Below are 16,998 nucleotides of genomic sequence, written 5' to 3' on the forward strand. Positions count from 1 at the left end.
TCAATGTAAAACGCCATTAAAATTTGGTATTATTGTTGCATATTATAGTTATTTTCTTTTAATTGCACATTATTTCCTAATTAAACATAACAAGTCATTCAATATTGGCGCCCTTGAGCGGCTATCTTGAGCGACCACTTTATATAGTCACTTCCGTCCGCACTTTTAAGACCAAACGCTCCCTCCTGTTTCTTTTTACTCAATGCTTGCAATAACTCGTACCGAAAAATGGGACGCAACGCATTTTTTCGTTTGAGCTTTTTATTCGAGTTTTGCATCCAAATTCAGTGTGTACATGATCCGAGTTCTAGTAACTTTCCCTCAGTCCGAGATCTCGGACCAAGTTCTAGTATCGTGGACACAAGGCTTTATGCCCTATCTACACCGAAGGATAATCCTACTTGTGGCTCATCCGAGCGAGTAATGTAGACACGGACTAAGGAATAGAGGGACGGTGCACAAGCTGTACCGGGGGAGCACGTTTGCGACGGGGGGGCCGCCATATTCGTTTAGTAATCACTACACATAGAACTCACTATTTGCGTATATGTGAGAAATGAAAGTCAGATCCTGCGCACAATAAACAAAATAGGAAATAGAAATAGAAATAATTATTAAATATTAGAAATAAGAAATTGGAATAATTTATTTTAAAAATAAAAAAAATAAAAAAATTAATGCATGAATTAAGAAATAAGAATTGGAACTAATTAATATATTTTATTCTCTTGTTAGATGTAAAATAATTTCTCTTTTTAATATTAAATGATTATTGCTATTTCTAATATTTTGTCTACTGTATGCAGAGCCTCAGAGTAATAAAAGTTAAAGTATTTTATAAAATTTATAGTACAAAAATAATAAAATCGCCTAATCTCTTTACGCTTGTCACTCGTTATGTCTAGTGGCACCACTACACGAGCGTAACCATTGGTCTGTTTTTTATAGCTGAACTGGCTGCACTAGTTCAGAGTTTATCTTTCTCCTTCCAATGTGGAGGGAAAAAGATAAACTCTGAACTAGTACAGCCAGTTCAGCTATAAAGAACAGACCTCATGTCACAGACACAGAATCTCTGTGTGAGAATCGCTACATCAATATGGCGAAAAGCAGTCCCCCCCGCATCAAAATCAAAATCTTGAAATTTAGGGTACAATTTACGAAAAATTACGGCATAATGTAAAATGAACAAAGGTATACATTTTTAATTAAATTTTTAAAGAAATTTATGTTAAATTTTTCTTTAATTTTGTGATTTTTGATAATAAAAATATGAGAAGGAATTAAAGTTTAATAAAATATATTTTTATTATCAAAAATCACAAAATTAAAGAAAAATTTAACATAAATTTCTTTAAAAATTTAATTAAAAATGTATACCTTTGTTCATTTTACATTATGCCGTAATTTTTCGTAAATTGTACCCTAAATTTCAAGATTTTGATTTTGATGCGGGGGGGACTGCTTTTCGCCATATTGATGTAGCGATTCTCACACAGAGATTCTGTGTCTGTGACATGAGGTCTGTTCTTTATAGCTGAACTGGCTGTACTAGTTCAGAGTTTATCTTTTTCCCTCCACATTGGAAGGAGAAAGATAAACTCTGAACTAGTGCAGCCAGTTCAGCTATAAAAAACAGACCAATGGTTACGCTCGTGTAGTGGTGCCACTAGACATAACGAGTGACAAGCGTAAAGAGATTAGGCGATTTTATTATTTTTGTACTATAAATTTTATAAAATACTTTAACTTTTATTACTCTGAGGCTCTGCATACAGTAGACAAAATATTAGAAATAGCAATAATCATTTAATATTAAAAAGAGAAATTATTTTACATCTAACAAGAGAATAAAATATATTAATTAGTTCCAATTCTTATTTCTTAATTCATGCATTAATTTTTTTATTTTTTTTATTTTTAAAATAAATTATTCCAATTTCTTATTTCTAATATTTAATAATTATTTCTATTTCTATTTCCTATTTTGTTTATTGTGCGCAGGATCTGACTTTCATTTCTCACATATACGCAAATAGTGAGTTCTATGTGTAGTGATTACTAAACGAATATGGCGGCCCCCCCGTCGCAAACGTGCTCCCCCGGTACAGCTTGTGCACCGTCCCTCTATTCCTTAGTCCGTGTCTACATTACTCGCTCGGATGAGCCACAAGTAGGATTATCCTTCGGTGTAGATAGGGCATAAAGCCTTGTGTCCACGATACTAGAACTTGGTCCGAGATCTCGGACTGAGGGAAAGTTACTAGAACTCGGATCATGTACACACTGAATTTGGATGCAAAACTCGAATAAAAAGCTCAAACGAAAAAATGCGTTGCGTCCCATTTTTCGGTACGAGTTATTGCAAGCATTGAGTAAAAAGAAACAGGAGGGAGCGTTTGGTCTTAAAAGTGCGGACGGAAGTGACTATATAAAGTGGTCGCTCAAGATAGCCGCTCAAGGGCGCCAATATTGAATGACTTGTTATGTTTAATTAGGAAATAATGTGCAATTAAAAGAAAATAACTATAATATGCAACAATAATACCAAATTTTAATGGCGTTTTACATTGAGATTGCACTCGTGCAGTATTTCCATAAGAGCAATGTTAAAATCTAAAATCTAAATTTATATTAAATCCTTCGTCCTTACAAAAATTTATCCATGCATTTCTTTGATCCGGATTTTTCGGAAACCTGTTTGTGAGTGAAAATTATTTAGTAATTATTGTGAATCTACAATTTCACAATACTATACATATGATTATAATCTCCAAAATAAAAATCTCATTATTGTTGATAATACTAACCGATGAAACGTTATTCCATGATTTCGAGCTGCTGCTGTTATGCCACAAGCTCTACAGTATACCATTTTGATCGTTTATTTGCATACACTGTTGCATAAAAGACTATACACTGCATATTAATGCGTACGGCGTACGGTATGCCGCTTGCCGCAATGCTCGAGCATTCCCTCTCACTTTCAAAAAGTGGTCGCTCAAGATGGCTGCCATGACGTACATCCGTCCGCGGATTTACCTAGTCCTGGCTAGTATATGCTCTTTCCTGTTTCTTTTTACTCAGGGTGTTTACGATAATTCAAGTTCGAGTTAGTTTCACTAGGACCGAAAAATGAGATAGACATAACCATCTAGAATCTTTATGATTTATGACAACTCAACGCTGTCTTGTATTGCTTGAGTTAAATTAATTGAATTTGTTGAGTTTATAGAGCAAATTTTATTGTAATAAAAAAATGTTAACTGCAAATCAGTCTATGAAAGAAACAAATAATGTTGGTATGTATGTTGGTATACCTCTTTAATAGATATAATTATATATATATGTATATAATTATATTTATTAAACTCAACAAATTCAATGAATTTAACTCAAGCAATACAAGACAGCGTTGAGTTGTCATGAATCATAAAGGTTCTAGATGGTTATGTATATCTCATTGTCGGTCCTAGTGAAACTAACTCGAACTTGAATTATCGTAAACACCCTCAATGATTGCAAGTTATTAGATTTTACTAGTTTCTTTTACTATCTGTCAAGACAAAATATAAGATACTTATAGTGATACGAGATACTGGATGTTTACGATAATTCAAGTTCGAGTTAGTTTTACTAGGGCCGAAAAATGAGATAGACATAACCATCTAGAACCTTTATGATTCATGACAACTCGACGCTGTCTTGTACTGCTTGAGTTAAATTCATTGAATTTATTGAGCAAATTTTATTGTAATAGAAAAATGTCATTTATTATTATTATTAATTATATTATTATTAATTTATTAAAGAGGTATACCAACATACATACCAACATTATTTGTTTCTTTCATAGACTGATTTGCAGTTGACATTTTTCTATTACAATAAAATTTGCTCAATAAACTCAACAAATTCAATGAATTTAACTCAAGCAATACAAGACAGCGTCGAGTTGTCATAAATCATAAAGGTTCTAGATGGTTATGTCTATCTCATTTTTCGGTCCTAGTAAAACTAACTCGAACTTGAATTATCGTAAACACCCACTGTGAACAATATAAATAATATTTTAGTAAGTAATTATAGAATTGAAAAAATAAGAGAAATATAATTCTTAAATAAAATAAATTAATAAGATTAATAATTAATAAGATTTACATAAGTAGTTATTATTAGTTTTAATGCAGATTAAATTAGACATTAAAAATACATTATAACCTATATATACATATTATTTTTCAAGAAAAGTATAATAATATATAAAATTGATTTTCAGTAAAAACTTCTTTTATAATAAAAAATGGATAATAAGGAAAATGTTAAAATTTTATTAACCCATACAGCACACAAAGATTGCATACACATTGCATCAATCTTTCATCGCAATGTTGCAATATTGCAAATTTACTGCAAAATGTTGTTGCATCATTGCTGTGGGATTGCAACAACGTTAAAATGTCCGCCTTTAGGAGGATTGTAACGAAATATTACAGTAATATTGCAATGTAATGAATTTGCAATAATGCATTGTTATTGCAATCTTAGAATAATGTTGTATATAATTTTATTTATTCAGACATTTATCTGTCCAATTTCTGAACAATCAGTTCAATATCTGAATTCCCTGTGTTAGGGTCGTATCAGAAAAATTTAACTGATAAAAATAGTTACTAAGGTCTTTAACCTTACTAGTCACTCTTTGGAAGTTTTATATCATCATGACTAAAACTTAAATACGAGATAGATTTCGCGCGTCGCATAACGGTAAATGAACGAACTATCCAAGGAGAAATACAGGTCAAAGAAACGTCTAATAGACATCTAATAGACGTCTATAGACGATGTCTATTAGACGTTTCTTCGACTTGTATTTCTCCCTGGATAGCGATTACCGAATATTGCTCTTGTAATGTTTTTGCAATGTTGCTGTCACATTCTCATAAAATATTACAATTCAATGTTCCAATAATCTCTCAACAATATTACATTGCAACTTGCAAGATTGTAACATTGCTGCAATGTAAATGCAATGTTTTGTGCTGCATGGGAATGTTATATTAACAACATCTTTGTTTATATGTTACAAAAAGTGTTGATTATCATAATCGTATGAAACGAGATCAAGCTTTACAGATAATCTGTAATCAGTACAAAGAATTAACAGGACAACCACTAACAACTAAAATTGCAAAAAAAAAATTAATAATTTAAGATCACAATATCTGGACCATCTAAATAAAATAAAACATTCGAAATCAAGCGGTGCATCACTTGATGATATCTATAAACCAACTTGGTGGTTGTTTGAAGATATGAGTTTTCTATAACATAGATCAGAAAATCATTGTAAAGAATCGTAACTCGATTACAACGCTAACTATATTCAGCCAAGTATAAATATTATTGTTCGAGGACTCGGACCGAGATCTCGGTCCGGTCCGATGATTTTCTGATCTATGTTATATTGCCAAGTTGGTTTATAGATATCATCAAGTTATGCACCGCTTGATTTCGAATGTTTTATTTTATTTAGATGGTCCAGATATTGTGATCATAAATTATTAATTGTTTTTTGCAATTTCAGTTGTTAGTGGTTGTCCTGTTAATTCTTTGTACTAATTACAGATTATCTGTAAAGCTTGATCTCGTTTCATACGATTATGATAATCAACACTTTTTGTAACATATAAACAAGAATGTTGTTGATATAACATTAATAAAATTTTAACATTTTCCTTATTATCCATTTTTTATTATAAAAGAAGTTTTTTCTGAAAATCAATTTTATATATTATTATACTTTTCTTGAAAAATAATATGTATATATAGGTTATAATATATTTTTAATGTTTAATTTAATCTGCATTAAAACTAATAATAACTACTTATGTAAATCTTATTAATTATTAATCTTATTAATTTATTTTATTTAAGAATTATATTTCTCTTATTTTTCAATTCTATAATTACTTACTAAAATATTATTTATATTGTTCACAGTATCTCGTATCACTATAAGTATCTTATATTTTGTCTTGACAGATAGTAAAAGAAACTAGTAAAATCTAATAACTCGCAATAACTCGTACCGAAAAATGGGACGCAACGCTTTTTTTCGTTTGAGCTTCTTATTCGAGTTTTGCATCCAAGTTCAGTGTGTACATGATCCGAGTTCTAGTAACTTTCCCTCGGTCCGAGATCTCGGACCGAGTTCTAGCAGAGAGAAACCTGAGAGAGGCCACGCTGCCGTTTTCCGTACGACGCTTTCTCTAGGCCGTACGCTAGTGACGCACGTCCATTTCCGGCCGGCTTAGGAACTAAATAGCCACGTCCATTTTCCGCATCGGTCAAAAAGTCACGTCTATTTTCTGAGATAGTTCATGTCCATGTTATATCCACAAGCGAAGCTATTTACGTCACGCGTCCTTGCCGTGCGTTAGACTGCTTGATCAACAGCAGCGTACAACAAAGAATCAAGCGTTTTTTAATCGAGTAAGGCGAATCGCTTGAATATTAAAGATCCCATATTCGAGACCTACTTTTTGCAACTTTTTTTTCCTTTTTTTGCATTTTTTCAACTGTATATAATCAAATTAATAAATTAAAATAAAGTTTAATAATAAAATAATGTTAAAATAATGTTAATATAAAAATAATATTTAATAAGCTTTTATTGCAGAATTGTAAAATTATTTTTAATTTTTTTATTAACAATAACAAATAAGTTTTTATTAAATAATTATAAAAAATTTTTTATATTAAAAAATGCTTTTTATAATGTTTTTGTAATATTTAGTACATGCCATGTACAATAAAATATACATATTTTTATATAACTAACATATGATCTGTATTAAAAAATGTTTTCTCTTTCTCGATCCTTCAAAAAAAAAAAAGTATTAATCGTAAAGAGTGATTCAAATAATAATTTCAATGTAGAAAGAAATTCAGTCTCTTATGCAAATGTAATACAAGTAACGATAGCATCGATCTCATTCTTAATAATGTGCAGTGGCTTAACGGAAAATAGTTGGTCTATCACAACGCAGATCAGGTTTCGAGACTGAGTGGTGTCCGATTTTTTTTCAAGTTTATGGTACATCTTATATAGATCACATTTAGATTTGATAATTTAACACAGGCCTCGGAATTATTTCACCTTTTCAGCCGATTCTCGTGGTATACGCCTCCTTTCCTCTCTTCACCGCGCGCGCAGCAAACGCTAGGGCCAGCGCCGCCGAGCGTTAGGAGCGGCGCTATCCGATTAATGTTAAAAAAATTTATTAAAAATATTTTTTTCCTCAATAGCAATAGTACCTCATGGGTGACGTGGAAATCTATTGAAATATTTTCACATAATAAATTTAAAAATAAAAAAAATATTTTTAATAAATTTTTTTAACTTTTAATGATCAAGGAAGAACTCAACATTTATCGGATAGCGCTGCTCCTAACGCTCGGCGGCGCTGGCCCTAGCGGCTGCCGCGCGCGCGGTGAAGAGAGGAAAGGAGGCATGTACCACAAGAATCGGCTGAAAAGATGAAATAATTCCGAGGCCTGATTTAACAAGAAATAAGTCAAAGAGATTTATGTAGGTTTTTTTACTTTTTTTTTTACTATTTGTTTATTCATGATACATAATGATACATATATTTATTAATGTGATTATATTTAACAGAAATATGAATATATTTAAAGAAGAACACGTGAAATTTATAAATAACTGAAAAAAAGATATATAAACAATTATTTAGTAATAATAATTAATAGTGGTCTTCCACGCTACCCATGAGGTGCCACTAATAGCGCGTTAGATTTTTTTTAAAGTGGATCTTCGCCTGTAGCCCTATTATACCACTTTTTATTACATTATATATTTACAAAAGATATACATATATATACAGGGTGGGCCATTTTAATCCATCCACACAAATTTTTCCGTAAGTAAGCCAAATACAGAAAAATGCTTCAGACAAAAGTTGTTCAAGACAATGGGGGTCACCTATTTGTGTTAGTGACTTTGACCTTGAAGTCAATTTTCAAAATCATTTGAAGGTCAGAGTTATTTTTCTAAATAAACTCCCTATTTTTGATTCCAAAATCTAATAGCTGGTGTCAAGAGCTTTTCAAAACACTATAATAAAGTTATTTTTTATTAAGTGCTTTTCGAGTTAAGAGGCTTGTAAATTACAGTATTTTGACATAAAATACAAAATATCTTGTAAAACATTCAATTTTTGGGAATTTTACCTTAATACTTTTATGCATAAAATAATGAGACAAATCAATTGGTATAAAGAAAACACATTGGTTTTAAAAAAAAGTATGCAGTTGCATGTTGCAAATTACATATTTATTCTTGAAAGCAACTATGTGTTTTCTTTATATCAATTGATTCGTCTCATTATTTTATGCATAAAAGTATTAAGGTAAGATTCCCAAAAATTGAATGTTTTACAAGATATTTTGTATTTTATGTCAAAATACTGTAATTTACAAGCCTCATAACTCGAAAAGTTCTTAATGAAAAATAACTTTATTATAGTGTTTTGAAAAGCTCTTGACATCAGCTATTAGATTTTGGAATCAAAAATAGGGGGTTTATTTAAAAAAATAACTCTGACCTTCAAATGACCTTGAAAATTGACTTCAAGGTCAAAGTCACTAACACAAATAGGTGACCCCCATTGTCTTGAACAACTTTTGTCTGAAGCATTTTTCTGTATTTGGCTTACTTACGGAAAAATTTGCGTGGATGGATTAAAATGGCCCACCCTGTATACAGGGTGTCTGGCAATAATCGCCCCACCGGTCATATACAGGTAGAGGAGGTCAAATCGAGTAGAAAAGTCCTTTACCATTTTTTAATTTTTGTAATAAGTACTGAGTAATTAACGAAAAAAGATCGGCGAATCCGCGCGAGTAAAGCGCGCGCGGTGAGAAGGACGTCCCACTGCTACGCGATCACTAGGACACAAGGATCTAGCGTTACGCGCCGCTCGTATGTTGCCATTGTCATTTGTAGAGCGCTCCTCCCAACGCTTCATCGCGCGCCTAGTGATCGCATAGCAGTGGGATGTCCTTCTCGCTGCGCGCGCTTTACTTGCACGGATTCACCAATCTTTTTTCGTTAATTACTTAGTACATATTACAAAAATCAAAAAATGGTAAAGGACTTTTCTACTCGATTTGACCTCCTCTACCTGTATATGACCGGTGGGGCGATTATTGCCAGACACCCTGTATATATGTATATCTTTTGTAAATATATAATGTAATAAAAAGTGGTATAATAGGGCTACAGGCGAAGATCCACTTTAAAAAAAATCTAACGCGCTATTAGTGGCACCTCATGGGTAGCGTGGAAGACCACTATTAATTATTATTACTAAATAATTGTTTATATATCTTTTTTTCAGTTATTTATAAATTTCACGTGTTCTTCTTTAAATATATTCATATTTCTGTTAAATATAATCACATTAATAAATATATGTATCATTATGTATCATGAATAAACAAATAGTAAAAAAAAAAGTAAAAAAACCTACATAAATCTCTTTGACTTATTTCTTGTTAAATCAGGCCTCGGAATTATTTCATCTTTTCAGCCGATTCTTGTGGTACATGCCTCCTTTCCTCTCTTCACCGCGCGCGCGGCAGCCGCTAGAGCCAGCGCCGCCGAGCGTTAGGAGCAGCGCTATCCGATAAATGTTGAGTTCTTCCTTGATCATTAAAAGTTAAAAAAATTTATTAAAAATATTTTTTTTATTTTTAAATTTATTATGTGAAAATATTTCAATAGATTTCCACGTCACCCATGAGGTACTATTGCTATTGAGGAAAAAAATATTTTTAATAAATTTTTTTAACATTAATCGGATAGCGCCGCTCCTAACGCTCGGCGGCGCTGGCCCTAGCGTTTGCTGCGCGCGCGGTGAAGAGAGGAAAGGAGGCGTATACCACGAGAATCGGCTGAAAAGATGAAATAATTCCGAGGCCTGTGTTAAATTATCAAATCTAAATGTGATCTATATAAGATGTACCATAAACTTGAAAAAAAATCGGACACCACTCAGTCTCGAAACCTGATCTGCGTTGTGATAGACCAACTATTTTCCGTTAAGCCACTGCACATTATTAAGAATGAGATCGATGCTATCGTTACTTGTATTACATTTGCATAAGAGACTGAATTTTTTTCTACATTGAAATTATTATTTGAATCACTCTTTACGATTAATACTTTTTTTTTTTTGAAGGATCGAGAAAGAGAAAACATTTTTTAATACAGATCATATGTTAGTTATATAAAAATATGTATATTTTATTGTACATGGCATGTACTAAATATTACAAAAACATTATAAAAAGCATTTTTTAATATAAAAATTTTTTTATAATTATTTAATAAAAACTTATTTGTTATTGTTAATAAAAAAATTAAAAATAATTTTACAATTCTGCAATAAAAGTTTATTAAATATTATTTTCATATTAACATTATTTTAACATTATTTTATTATTAAACTTTATTTTAATTTATTAATTTGATTATATACAGTTGAAAAAAATGCAAAAAAAAAAAAAAAAAAGTTGCAAAAAGTAGGTCTCGAATATGGGATCTTTAATATTCAAGCGATTCGCCTTACTCGATTAAAAAACGCTTGATTCTTTGTTGTACGCTGCTGTTGATCAAACAGTCTAAGGCTGGCGTCACATAGAACCCGTAATCCGTAATCCGCACCGGAAGTCCGCAAAAGTTACTAGGGATTGCGTCCGTAACGTTACGTATGTTTTTTCTCCTTGTGTCCCATGGAGCCGTAAATACACACGTAACGGTATTACTATTTTTTATTTAACAAATTATAATTGTTTATTTGTATTTTATTCATAAGAAAACTACAGAATATATTATAATTTTAACAAAAATTTTAATTAAATCGTCAAATTTAGTTAAATAAATAAAATTAAAAAAAGCATTACTAGTAATAACTAGTAACTTTTAGTAACTTTTACGGAAATTTCATGGAATTACGGCTCCATGGGACACAAGGAGATAAAACACACGTAACGTTACGGACGCAATCCCTAGTAACTTTTGCGGACTTTCGGTGCGGATTACGGATTACGGGTTCTATGTGACGCCGGCCTAACGCACGGCAAGGACGCGTGACGTAAATAGCTTCGCTTGTGGATATAACATGGACATGAACTATCTCAGAAAATAGACGTGACTTTTTGACCAATGCGGAAAATGGACGTGGCTATTTAGTTCCTAAGCCGGCCGGAAATGGACGTGCGTCACTAGCGTACGGCCTAGAAAAAGCGTCGTACGGAAAACGGCAGCGTGGCCTCTCTCAAGTTTCTCTCTGCTAGAACTCTGGTTCTAGCATCGTGGACACAAGGCTTTAACACAGTGCAATTTAGCGTGTTCTAGTTGGAAAACACCCTATACAACATATATGAAATGTGTGTTTTGATTGGTGACGCGTGACGCGACGCACTCAGTGGGAATTCGGCCTTACTTTTGCCGATCCTTATAGCGTTTTCGAGTAAACGGGGTTTGAACGATCTAGGGTTGATCAATCACTATTTTACTATGAATGCAAGTCATTCATTGGTGGAGAGGTTGCAATGACGTCATTAACCAATCTTGGGTCGTTCAAACCCACAGACTTCTATATATTACTAGACTGCTAACTCCTTATGTATAAGGCGTCTTCATTTCTTATGTACGAAACGATACATAAAGTATTCCTTTCTGCGCATGCGCTTTGTGATGTATGTCCCTACATGCTACACATTCCCATATAAACACACATACATAATACAATTAACTAATATCTCGTCCAAAAAACAGAAATCTATTAAAAAAATAATAATATTATTAAATAATATTATTAAGCTAAGTTAATTTAAATGAATCAAGCTTTATAAAATGTGTAGTATGCAAAACATTTTATATAAAAATACTAATGTATAACACTAAAATTGTATATAAGAAATATTATTTTTAATGTTTAATGTTTTTGTATATAAAATATATTATTTTTAATATTTTTATTAAATGATATTATAAAATGATTGATATATGTATATAAAATATTTTAAGGATAAATAAAAAATACACACATTTTACATTTATATTTTATTTTTATATTATTTTAATTAATTACATATAAAAATATAAAATTATTACAAAATAAATCAAAATAAAATTCATATATTAAATAATTTTCTGATTTTTATATAATATATATTATAATTTATTATTTTTGTACCTAGCTGTATCGTATTGTATGTTGTATCAGCAGTATCATATTGTGCAGTAATATCTGTTTCACTTAAAGTTTGGACATCCAAATTCTCGCTATTACATTCATTTGAATCTAGATAAATCAAAATAAAATTCATATATTAAATAATTTTCTGATTTTTATATGTGCAATTGTTGATATACTTACTTGAATCTTTATCAGAACTTTGATCATATAAATTTTGAGTGGGTATAATATCTGCTTTTAATCTTCTCACTTTTGATGTATTTGCAAAATCACTATCAGTAAAATGAAATTGGCAAATACGGCTTGATGATGTTGGTATCCAATTTGTTCTATTAATTGCTATTATCCATTGTTCCAATAAATAAGGTATACTTATAGGAAATCTAAATTATTTAACAATTTATTAACATTGATACTAAATATATTTAGAATTTCTTTTAATGATCAAAAAACAGCAGTGTCACGACAATATAATTCTACCACATATTTTTATTAAATAATACTTACTTAAAGAAAGAGATTTTGTCATTTTTCTTTCTGTATGCTGCTGTGCTTTTGCAATTTAAAACAGCACATTTAAATGGCATTGTTGACTTCTTTTTATGACGTTTTTATCACGTATCGCGGATCACTTTTCTCATGTAAAAAGATTAGAATTATAGGTTAGAAGAACCGTATTATGGAGAATATATTGACTATATATATCTTTTTGCTTCTGCGCATGTGCACAATGAGACACTTTAACACATGCTTTTTGGGGCCATAGCACATAAGCGAAATTTGGGAAGTTAGCAGTCTAGTAATATATAGAAGTCTGTGTTCAAACCACGTTTACTCGAAAACGCTATTTTAAAGGTCGTTTGAGGTCGTTATGTCTCTTGTTGGAAAGCGGCCATTAGTGTACATATACGTGTTTGGAATGATGATGCAATTTTTGTTAATATAGTGCAAATATAATTTAATGGATGGAAAATTTAGACTGGTATGCACTTTTATATTTGTACTAAATGTATTAAAATGTTCTATTTTTTTATTTAGACAGTTAATGATTAGTTGTAAATGTCTTTTAATATAATCTTTATTTTATTATATGTGATATAAAGGTAATTATATAGTATCGCTACTTCGTCTCCGATTTTAATCCAATTAAGCTTATTTGACGTGTTTTTGTGTGAAATAAAACTTCTATCTGAAAAAAGTGTTGCTCTGCCTCGCGAAGTGAGATATTTATCGTTAAAGTTGAAGACTTTTCAGGTTAGGAAACCTGTCATACGAACGAAGTGTAGCGATACTGAGGCGGAACACACTACCTCCACGCATACACTTTTCACGCGAAGCGAGATTTCACATGGGTTTACGAATTTCTACACAAAACGAGATTCAATCCAGACCCTGTGTGTATAGTTTTTTGACAGTTGAGCCTCCCCAAAGGGGGCGGGGGGGAGGGCGAAACACACTGCCTCCACGCATACATTTTCCACGCGAAGCGAGGTTCTACATGGGTTTGCAAAATTAAAAACCTCGCGAAGTTATACACTTCGTTCGTATGACAGGTTTCCTAACCTGAAAAATCTTCAACTTTAACGATAAATATCTCACTTCGCGGGACAGAACGACACTTTTTTCAAATAGAAAAGTTTTATTTCACACAAAAACGCGTCGAATAAGCCTAATTGGATCAAAATCGGAGGTGAGGTAGCGATACTGTATAATTACCAAGATTGTATATGTATATGCTGCAGATTAAAAATTTTTGGACAATAAATATTTTTTTTAGATTTTATTTCTGTAAATCTTTTAATGAGGATTCTTGAAATTTACAAAGTATCAAACAACAAATTCAACTCTTTGTCCAAGAACTTTTAACTGGTAGCGTATATTATTATTCAATGACACAAACAATGACGCAAACTCAAATACATTGTATTGCATTATCACGTTATGTTTCAGATATTCTAAATTCTATAATATCAAGCTTTGAAATCTGTGTATCATTCAGATATATAAAAAACCATAATGTGGAATCAAAACATAGGAAAGGAGAATAGTTGAAATGATACAGTGTAAAATAACCTAAGTCAGTCTTTGTCTTTTAGTATGGATCTAACAATGATGAGATATTGCCCATCAAACATAACTTTTATTGATATCTGGATAAACCATGGTATGTCTAAATGTTTTATGGACACCATCTGTACTAGTATAATTTTTTTGTACTTGATTATATTTGGATCTATCCAACTATGGATGTATCGCAAGTATGGGACAGATGCTGATGAAAATGCATTACCAAGAAGCAAATTATATAATTTACAAAAGTTTGTTTTATACTTTGTCCCTTTTCTGAGTATTTTGAGGATAATCTTACAAGCTACAGTCTTAGATGATGGAATAGTTTATGGATATATGGTAAGAATTGTAGTTTAAATTACTGAGTTAAGTTTTATTTTTATTAGCAAGATAGTTAAAATAGTTATCCATTTTATTAATTTTTATATGATATATGATACAAACAATATTTAAGAAAAGAATTTGTAATTAAAAAAGAGAAGTTATTTATTATGTTCTATTAGGTAGTACCATATAACATTGTTATTTTTATAAGTTAAAGTAAAAAATATTTAAAAAAAAAAGTTTTATTCTAGTAAAATCTGTACTGTTAATAAATAACATTAATAAATACTTCTTTTATAATAAAATATTAAACATTATGTTTTATATTTATAAGATACAACATTTTTAAACTATATAAATTTTTCAAATCTTACTGCTTCTTAATTAGAAAATGATTTATTTCTTTTTGAATTATTACTGAATAGTAATTTTTCTAACATATTTTCCTTTAAAAATTTAACTGTACTATGTTTCAGTTTACATTTATCTAAAAAAATATTCACAATTTTTTTGAACACCTTATATTATTCTTTTTCTCTTCTATGGAAAATAAATAAAAACAACTCAATCTAAGAAAATTGAAAAACATAATTCTAATAGCATAACTAGAAATATTCTTTGTATCAATTTTACTAATTGTCACTTTTTAATTGATCAAAAATCGTTAAATTTATTTAATACAAAATTGATTTGAAAGTTAAAAATAGCAAACAGTAAATTACAATCTTGTAAAAAGTTATTAATATAATTACAATATTTATCAATAACATAAATTTATTTTACTTTGGCAGATATTAACGACAGTGTCGACGGTTATTATTTATCCATATTCAATTTATATATTGAAAGTTGAAAGACATAAACTATTACCAAGCGTGCCACCACATGGTCATGGATTGGTGTTACTGGGATTTTGGACGTTGGCATTTGTGACTGAGAATCTTGTTTTTGTCAACATTGGAAAACTGGAATGGTGGTTTCATTTGAATTCGTAAGTTTATAATAAATAAAAAAAAATAGAAAAATAAGTTGTTTTATATAATTTGAAATAAAGCATGTAAAAATAATCAATCTTTTCAAAATATTACTCCTGAATCAACTACGTTATTCATTATAAATGTAATACTTTTTTTTCAGTTTGACAGATCAGATTGAAATGGCTTTATTTGTCTTGCGTTATATCAGCAGTTTATTAATTTTTGCTCTGGGTTTACGAGCTCCTGGCATTACTGGTAACTTTGATCCTGATTATCATGTACTTCATGATAGCTCAACCATGCAATCACGATATTATCAAAGAGTAAGTAATATGAATTTATATAGTATATTTCATGATTTTAAATAAAGATTCAAAATATCTTGACATTTTGATAAAAGTAACAAAATGATAAAGATAAAAAGGTTGGTTTAAAGCACAGCTTTAAAGGGGAAAAGAAAAGAATATATTGTCTTAAGATTGATTTTTAAGATCATTAAATTCAGATATTAAAACAAGCTGCTAGAGCCAGAGTAGGTTGTTAGTACTCAATTAGTATTTTCATTTGATAATAACAAATGTTTTGACCAATTATTTTATAGTCATCTTTAGTGTAAAATTACAATTTCTTGATAATACTTATATACATTGTTAGAATCACAACGCATTGGTTCTGCAACCAATGCGTTGGTTTTGTTTGGAAATACATTTTGAGATCCGCACGCAATAATCGAAAAATTATTACAATTACATACATATGCAGCATGTCGGCTACGGGTGTGGCATCCTCGTGAATACAGTTTTTTTTGGTCGATCCTTTCGTAGTCGTTCTTTCTGTTGTAGTCATTATATTCTTAAACATGTTGAGGGTATGATTTGTATACCTTTTTCTCATGTGATCTACTTATTTCTAAAAAACTTTAAACGTCAATCATAGTTATTGTCAATTCCTTCTAAAAAATTATCGGTAATTGTGAAAGATTTTACCTACCTACCTAAATTATGGTCGTCATTATATTAAAAAGCAATCTCGTAATGTCGTTATATTTTAAAATTGTTATTGTAGCTTATTATGATTCTTTTCCACACAAGTTAATGTATTGAGAGGACAAACCATACTGACGCGAGAACAACAAATAAATTTTGAGGCAGCACTCCGAAAGGAAAGAAGGGAATACGAGGAATATTATAAGTAAATGTGGTTACGTTAGTAGGTATGAATTTAATATAAAGAAAAAGGAACAGTTTAAAAGGATTAGATTGTTCTACTAGGTGGGAAACATCTTTAAGATTGATAGATACATATTAGGTAATAATTCCGTGTCACTCTGTTTATTC

The 16,998-nt window shown here is 30.6% G+C and overlaps 1 protein-coding gene and 1 long non-coding RNA gene across 5 annotated transcripts in view; one reads left to right on the plus strand and one right to left on the minus strand.

The window, feature by feature from the left end:
- Positions 1 to 12,996, minus strand: part of LOC137001113 (uncharacterized) — a 55,563-nt gene extending 42,567 nt beyond the window's left edge. Inside the window, exons 1-4 of one of the 2 annotated variants that reach the window (XR_010891239.1) lie at positions 12,798 to 12,996; positions 12,471 to 12,673; positions 11,675 to 12,395; positions 1,993 to 2,007 (exon numbers count right to left, since the gene is read on the minus strand). This is a non-coding gene — a long non-coding RNA (uncharacterized lncRNA). Of the gene's footprint in view, positions 1 to 1,992; positions 2,008 to 11,674; positions 12,396 to 12,470; positions 12,674 to 12,797 lie in introns of those variants that run through there. The other variant, XR_010891240.1, reaches the window with a different exon arrangement.
- Positions 12,997 to 13,125: 129 nt separating this feature from the next.
- The window catches only part of Hmt-1 (ABC transporter ATP-binding protein/permease Hmt-1), a 69,604-nt gene continuing 65,731 nt past the window's right edge, over positions 13,126 to 16,998 (plus strand). The window contains exons 1-5 of one of the 3 annotated variants that reach the window (XM_067359275.1): positions 13,126 to 13,272; positions 14,241 to 14,454; positions 14,550 to 14,699; positions 15,476 to 15,675; positions 15,822 to 15,984. In XM_067359275.1, the coding sequence (XP_067215376.1) occupies positions 14,452 to 14,454; positions 14,550 to 14,699; positions 15,476 to 15,675; positions 15,822 to 15,984 (516 nt within the window). In that variant the 5' untranslated portion in view covers positions 13,126 to 13,272; positions 14,241 to 14,451. Of the gene's footprint in view, positions 13,273 to 13,391; positions 13,981 to 14,240; positions 14,700 to 15,475; positions 15,676 to 15,821; positions 15,985 to 16,998 lie in introns of those variants that run through there. The other 2 variants (XM_012361032.2, XM_012361033.2) reach the window with 2 other exon arrangements.

This window comes from Linepithema humile, chromosome 7 (assembly GCF_040581485.1).
Source record: "Linepithema humile isolate Giens D197 chromosome 7, Lhum_UNIL_v1.0, whole genome shotgun sequence".
In the NCBI taxonomy this organism is placed as follows: domain Eukaryota; kingdom Metazoa; phylum Arthropoda; class Insecta; order Hymenoptera; family Formicidae; genus Linepithema; species Linepithema humile.